The sequence below is a fragment of the Kryptolebias marmoratus genome, linkage group LG18, assembly GCF_001649575.2.
Source record: "Kryptolebias marmoratus isolate JLee-2015 linkage group LG18, ASM164957v2, whole genome shotgun sequence".
NCBI lineage: Eukaryota > Metazoa > Chordata > Actinopteri > Cyprinodontiformes > Rivulidae > Kryptolebias > Kryptolebias marmoratus.
Window position 1 is genome coordinate 20,600,961 of NC_051447.1, and position 7,280 is coordinate 20,608,240.

Sequence of the window (7,280 nt, forward strand, 5' to 3'; positions counted from 1 at the left end):
CCTCCTCCTCCTCCTCCTCCTCCTCCTCCAGGTGGAGCTGAGTTTCGCTCCACGAAGCCGTCGCCTCCTTGGAGGACACACGGCGCGGCTCTCCTCCACCCTCCTCTTCCTTTGAACTGAAAACAAACAGGAGATCATTTTGATTCAAACAGAACAAAGTTAAGTAATTTCTTTATATGAGAATCTTTCTAAAATATATTTAAAATATAAAATATTTTAAACTTGTTTTGAATTTTAAATTAAAATAAATCACTTTGTTTTGTCTCATTAGTTCAAACAACAGAAGCTTCAAACCTGATAATAAAAAGATTCAAAGTTCAGATTAATTTTATTTTTGCTCTCACAGTTTTGGCCCTCGTGACTTGCCATACTTTTCCAGTTTCCACTATTTTACTTGTAAAAGTTTAGATTTTATTTGCAATAAAGAATCAAGTTCCTTATTTTTTTTTAGTCCTGTTTCTGTCCCTCCCGACCTTCCGTAGGATCCTGACCTGCACCTGAGGAGGACTCGGTGGTCTCCGCTCAGGTTGAAGCGGTTCAGGATCTCCTCAGAGACCTCCTCCGGCTTCTCCTCCACCTCCTCCTCCTTCGGCTCCTCCTCCAGCGCTGCCATCACAGAAGCAGCTGCAGACACACAAACGCAGACACACACACACACAGACACACACAGAAACACACACACACTAAAGCCCAGATTGATTCGGGTTTCAGGAGAACCTTCGGCTGAGCAGGTATGAAGACTGACGGACAGGTGAGCTCACCTGAGGACCGCCGGCGCTCCTCTGTGATCACAGAGTCGGACCGAGACGGAGGAGACGCCACCGACGCCTGGAACAACAAAAACAACTCATCAGAACCGCCCAAGAAAAGATCATCATGTTCTGATGCACATCCAAGAACCACAGGAACCCAACTTCTGCCTTCGGTCGCCGTGGCAACCAGCAGCTCTCATCAACAACTGTTCCTTCCTCCAGAACCATCCAGAGGTTCTGCTCCACAGTTTCTACTCGGACCGAAGGTTCTGCTCACCAAGGACGTTCTCTGAGACGCAGAAGAAGCCGTTCTTTTCCTCGCAGCCGGAGCACTCAGCTGACAGTCAGGATGCTGGAGACAGTAGAACCTCCCTGAGACACAGAAGAACCGGGACAGAGTCAGAACTGGAGGTCAGGGTATTCTGGTCTGGGTTCTGGTCTGGGTTCAGGTCAGGTCTGGATCTGGTTCTACAGTGACCCTGGTACCCTCCAGTGAACAAAAAACCTTCTCTGGATCCACAAAACACACGTGGACCGGACTGGGTGGAGTTCTGGTCCTGCTACCATCCTGCAGCAGAATCACAGATAAAAGGGTTTGATGTCGACCCGATGTGCTGATGATCCGGTACCAAGAAAACAGAACTGGATCACCGGTGTCGATCTGATTCGACAGCTTCTGATCAAAGCTCAAACTGAGAGTCAGGAGGAGGAGTCAGAAGAAGGAGGAGTCAGGAGGAGGAGTCAGAAGAAGGAGGAGTCAGGAGGAGGAGTCAGAAGGAGGAGGAGGAGGAGGAGTCAGGAGGAGGAGTCAGAAGAAGGAGGAGTCAGGAGGAGGAATGAGGAGGGGGAGTCAGGAGGAGGAGTTAGAAGGACCTGATGGTCAGAAGGAGGAGTCAGAAGGAGGAGGAGGAGGAGGAGTCAGGAGGAGGAGTCAGAAGAAGGAGGAGTCAGGAGGAGGAATGAGGAGGGGGAGTCAGGAGGAGGAGTTAGAAGAAGGAGGAGTCAGGAGGAGGAATGAGGAGGGGGAGTCAGGAGGAGGAGTTAGAAGAAGGAGGAGTCAGGAGGAGGAATGAGGAGGGGGAGTCAGGAGGAGGAGTTAGAAGGACCTGATGGTCAGAAGGAGGAGTCAGAAGGAGAAGTCACTGACCGCTGCCGCCGTCCCGGTGGAAGGTGTAAGATGGCGGTCTGAGGGCGACGCTGCAGGAGTCACAGCAGAAACAGCTGCGATGGAAGAAGAGGCCTTCAGCGCTCAGACGCTCCATCACATAAACCTTCTGCTGGCAGAAGAAACAAACGTCGCTGCTGGAGGACACCTGCAGGGACGGAGAGGACAAGAAGACAGAGGGGGGTCAGTGAGCCGAAAGCTTCACAGATGATCCCAGGTTAACATTTAACTGAAGCTTTTCTTTCACTGGAGACTGAGGTGAGCTTACAGGCGGGCGATCATGTAAGTGTCTTTGTGTTAGTTTGTCTGAATAAACAGATCTGAACAAACTTTAATTGATTTGAGCAGATTTTAACTAACTGAAGATTTTATCTTTGACTCGTCTTTCCGTCCCGTTTGTCTTACCAGGTTCCATCCCTGCTGACTCTGAATACGATTGGTTATCTGCTCAGCCAATGAGCTCACTCCACCTGTGTACATCTGAAGACACTTTGGACAGACAGAAGGACGAGACAGGACGTAAAGACAAAAGACAGCTACAACAAGACGTTCCTCTGTTTTCAACATCACAGCCAGTGTTTTTCTGATCCCAGTTCTTCTAACTGAAGGTTCTAATCTTTACGTTCTTCCTGCTTTTGATCCACTTCCTGTTTTTGACTGTTCTGGAAAAAGGAACGTGTTCTTTAATCAACAGACTGCTGAGGGCTGAAGAGCTGCATACTGAAGTGGTTTCAGTCCAAAAAAAACGCTGACTCAGCATTCAGAAGTTCTGGTGTTTACCAGGTTCTGAAATAGTTTCTGGTAAGGACCAGATCAGACCCTAGATCTAGATAAAACCTAGGTGGACCTTCTTCTTACAGGTGGAAACCCTTGGAAAGAAGGTTCTGGTCTGGATGGTTTTAGAACCCTGGTTGTGATGTTGGTTTGACAAAGTCCTCAGATCTGTGATCTGAGACCACATCAGACTGTTTCTGATCTCATAACGTCCTGCAGGGACCAAACTGAGGACACGTGCAGCTGGAGGACACAACAAACACAGAGTCCTCTCCTAAAGACACAGAACAGGAGGGTCCAGCGGGACGGACAGAGTCCACATCGGTTTCTGTACCTGCTCGTCTCTGCTGGAGGCACCTTGACTCTTCAGCCTCTCTTTGAACCGAAAACTCATCTGCTCCTGCTGGAGAGTTCGTTTTTTCTGACAGAGACAGGAGAACCGTCAGTCCGGTCCAGTCTCAGGGAGGTTCAGGGGTTCTGATGACGCAGGAGGCTCAGCGTACATTGGATCGGCTCAGAACATGACCAGAGTCTCTTTAATGAGACAAAAGTCTGGACCTGGACTACCTGGATTCACTGCTGCTCTGCTGACGAGCTGAACTCAGGTCGGGTCAGAGTCCTCTGAGCTGGAAGCAGCAGCGCCCCCTACAGACCTGATTATTACAGCTTTATTATAAATCTGTCGTTACTCGGGGTGAAATGGAGCCTAAATCACAGCTTATCTCTCAACGGGAAAATAAAATAAATTAAAAAAGACTTCTCATCGAGCTGAGAGCTACTGTGAGAAAGTAAGGCTTGATATCCATCCATCCATCCTTCCTTCCTTCCTGGATGGATGGATGGATGGATGGATGATAGTCGGACAGATGATGGATGGATGGATGGATGGATGGATGGATGAATGGATGGATGGATGGATGGATGGATGGATGGATGGATGATAGTCGGACAGATGATGGATGGATGGATTGATGGATGATGGATGGATGGATGGATGGATGGAAGTGAAATAAAACTTTTAGAGCCTCCTGCGTCGAATCAAACGAGATCTAAGGGTCTCTACTGGTCTTTACCGGTCTCCATGGTAACGTCTGAACAAGAGGCGTGGCCTGATGACTGTCGGTGGACAACAGCTCCCCCTGCTGGTCAGTAAGGGGGTTAAGATTTTGATGTGTGTGGGTTTTAAATGACCTTTGACCTCCAGCTTTATTGTGCAGTTTGAGCAGCTGTAACCCGACGGATGTTTCTGATCAGATGTTATCGATCTGCTCCCACCTGTCGACGGAAAGCCAAAGCAGCAGAAGAAGAAGAAGAGGAAGTGGTGCCGGTCGCTGAGCTCTCGCCCAGTTTTGCCTGCAGCTGATTGGCCATCAGACGGACTCTGGAGCGACTTGCCCCGCCCACAATCGTCTCGTCCCCATCACCGTTCAGGTCACATGACTGAAAGATAAAACACTTTGTCTGAGAGAAACCGAACAAAACCTGAAGGTTTCCTCGTCATTCGAGTCTCTTATAGGCTTCATGGTTCCTTCTCAGTCAGATGTTTTTATTTTTTTTAATTCTCATTTTTCAGTGTCATCATGAAGTAAGCATTAGATGCATTTTACTGTGGAGTATCTGAGCTGGATGGATGCTGAAGGACCTCTGACCTCCTGAGGCTCTTCACTCGTCCTCCTCCGTTTGTTCAGAGCATCACTGAACTCCTGCAGGAATATCAGATCAGACCGTAAGTCTCAGGCAGAAGGCAGCAGGTGTGAACAGGTGCAGCTGCAGGTACCTTTGGGTTTCTCTTCCTGGATGGGCTGGTTCCCAGCCTGCTGAGGAGGGAGGCGGGGGAGACGAGCGCTGCTCTCAGGTCCGAACTGTGACTCAGGCAGCCTGAAACCAAACATGGACAGTTTTACAGATGATTAGTCCATTTCTCTGGTCTGACCTCAGATCAGGTCAGTTTGCTTTAACCTGGTGAATCTGAATTGATTTAAAACTGACAGATGTGGATAAATGTGTTCTTTTAATAATTGTTTTATTGTTTTTGGTGACTTTTTGTTTCAATTCTCTATATGGAGTTAACAACAAATCAAGCTACTGAACCTCTGCACAAAGCCCCGCCCCTTTTGGTTTAGTTTCTGCACAAAGCCCCGCCCCTTTTTAGGAGAAAACAAACTCTCCAGTTTGACTGGTGGCAAATGCTCTCCTGAGGTGTTTATTAATAAAACAAACCTAAATGAGTCTGTAGCATTTCTTTAAAGCTTCGATGATCTCTCACACAAAGAAATACTTATTGTCCCTGCAGTGAAACTATCTCCAGAGTCACAGAAAAACTTTTAGAAATGTGGACTAAAGGTCAGCAGCACCCAGTGAAGCTGTTGTTTTTAACTCGCACCCTTCATGCTGCGCTAACCAGCAGCACAAACGTTTACTTTAGTCAAAAAATAACTAAATAACTAAGATGGTGATTTAAAATGACTCCCAAACAAATAAAATCCTACTTTAGTCACAGACATCTACATTTTTAAATAAAGTTATGGCTTCTAGATCAAGTTGCTTTAGATCAAGTTGTGTTGTTGTTGTTTCAACTCCTTTTTTTAAATTTCTAAATGTGTTTCAATGTGTTTTTAGAAGAAATGTTGGTTTAGATGCAGTCTGCAGTCTCACCAGCAGGGGGCGGGGCTTCTTTCAGCAGCTGGTAGAACTGGCTCAGGTACATCACCATGGACAGAGAGTCGGGTTCTTCGACAGACGACATTTCTTCTGCAGTCATCAAAGGAGAAATCCCAAACTCTCGCTCAGCCACGTCGAAGGCAAGTCGAATGTTGTCTTCCACCGACGACTCGTCCAGAGAGTCAAAGGTTCTAGACAGGAAGTCGTCACAACCCAGGACAAAAACTAAACCTTTTGTAAGACAACACCTTGGAGGAACAGCTCACCCTAAAACACGAGACTTAAATCAGAATCAGAACCTCAACCTGAACCAGAATTATGACGATTTTTACATCAGGTCAGGCCGATAACGGTGGATAAGAGCACACAGGGCAAGGCCACTGTTCCAGGAAGTAGTCAGGTCCATAACGGCGACGCCTTTGTAGCCACGGGTCTGTTCCTGACACCAAGACAGCAGCTGATTGGACCGAGAGAAGGACTCTGAGGGAAACAAGGAACCAATCAGATTAAAGATCTGACAGCCAGGGAGGAGCTCAGAGTCAGAATTCAGTTCATTTGTTTGATTGTTTTCTTTATTTTACTAATCTAAATACTTCATCTCATTCAGGAGACGACTGATAACTTTTATAGTTTCCAAATTAAAGTAAGTTCTTTAGGCTGTTCCCTTCTTCAGAGGTTGCCACAGCGAGCGAAGCCGCATGATTGTTTTTACACCGGATGCCCTTCCTGCAACAACCTGGGCTCGAACCTGCAACCCCGCAGCACTGACCACTGAGCCATCACACCCTCTTTTATAGTTTTCAAATTATTTCCCTTTATTTACAAATATTTATCCCACAGAAATACATGGAGATCTCTTTAATTCCTTTAAAAACATTGTTCTCTTTGAAATCTGCTTCAGCTACTGGCTCTGGTTTTATTTTCTTATGCTACTTTTAGCTTTTAGCTTTTAGCTAGCCTTTTGCTGATTCCAGCTAGTGTTCTGCTTCTTTTATCTTTACCAACTCAGTTTCAGCTTTGCAGCAACTTTTTCAGCTTTAAAGTATAAAACAGAAAAGTCACCTTGTTTTAGAATTCTGGGGGAGGGGAGCCGGATGATATCACTTCCATCTGTGTTAAGCCCCGCCTCCTTTCCTGTGTCCACCAGGTGTCTCACCTGAAGACAAAACAAACATCTGTTCATTCCTTCTGCTTCAAACTGATGAGAGACAAAAAGACAAGCTCAAATTAAATCAGTGTTTATGTCTCAACCTGGTCAGGACTCACCTGCGCAGGTGTGACAGTCAAAGAGCTGATGTTCAGGTATCTTGTTGCTGGATCTACTGTGAACAGACTGATGTTCTTCTGCATGTTCTCTGGAGTCGTCTGAGGGAGGAGACGGTACAGACTCTCCCTACCAGAGACAGACAGGTGTGGTGTTAAAACAGGTGAGACAGCAGCAGGTGAGTCCTGTCCAAGTGTGTCCTCACCTCTCAGCCAGGACGTCCAGAGGAGCTCCACCCTGAGCCCAACTTCTTATCATCCAGGCTGAATCCAGCGCTGCTAGGAACCCTCGAGCTACACCTGTCCCCATCGGCCAAAATGGCTGCAGACAAACAGGAGGACAGGTGAGGACTCTGACTGGTTACCTGTCTGACCACCTTCATCAGAAGACACCGGTCTCACCTCCAGCAGGCTGTCTCCGACCAGTGTGACCAGCAGCTGGTGTCCGTGGCGTTGGAGAACCATGGCGGCGTTCTCTGATGCGTACATACAGGTGAAGTCAAACATGGTGACGTCTGGCCGGCCGTAGTGGTTCATGGCGAACTCCAGAAACGGAAGCTGGTGATTGGTCGAAAACTCTGCAGCCTCACGGGCGTACATTTGCAAAGCATCATGGTCCACGTTACCCCGACAGAGGAGCAACTCCGTGTCAGCAAAGTCCTGAA

General features: G+C 47.4%; 1 protein-coding gene across 1 annotated transcript; it reads right to left on the bottom strand.

Annotated features, from left to right (window-relative positions):
- Position 1: 1 nt before the first annotated feature.
- On the bottom strand, positions 2-7,275 carry LOC108229591 (protein-methionine sulfoxide oxidase mical3b; the record flags this gene model as incomplete). The annotated part of the gene is given in 15 exon segments (XM_037981387.1): positions 2-116; positions 492-624; positions 762-828; positions 1,030-1,124; positions 1,900-2,065; positions 2,323-2,406; positions 3,967-4,131; positions 4,341-4,394; positions 4,469-4,569; positions 5,347-5,543; positions 5,685-5,832; positions 6,415-6,508; positions 6,619-6,745; positions 6,822-6,937; positions 7,018-7,275. Coding segments are annotated over 15 exon segments (1,920 nt in total), but the record flags the coding sequence as incomplete, so codon positions are not given.
- Between the last annotated feature and the right edge of the window lie 5 nt (positions 7,276-7,280).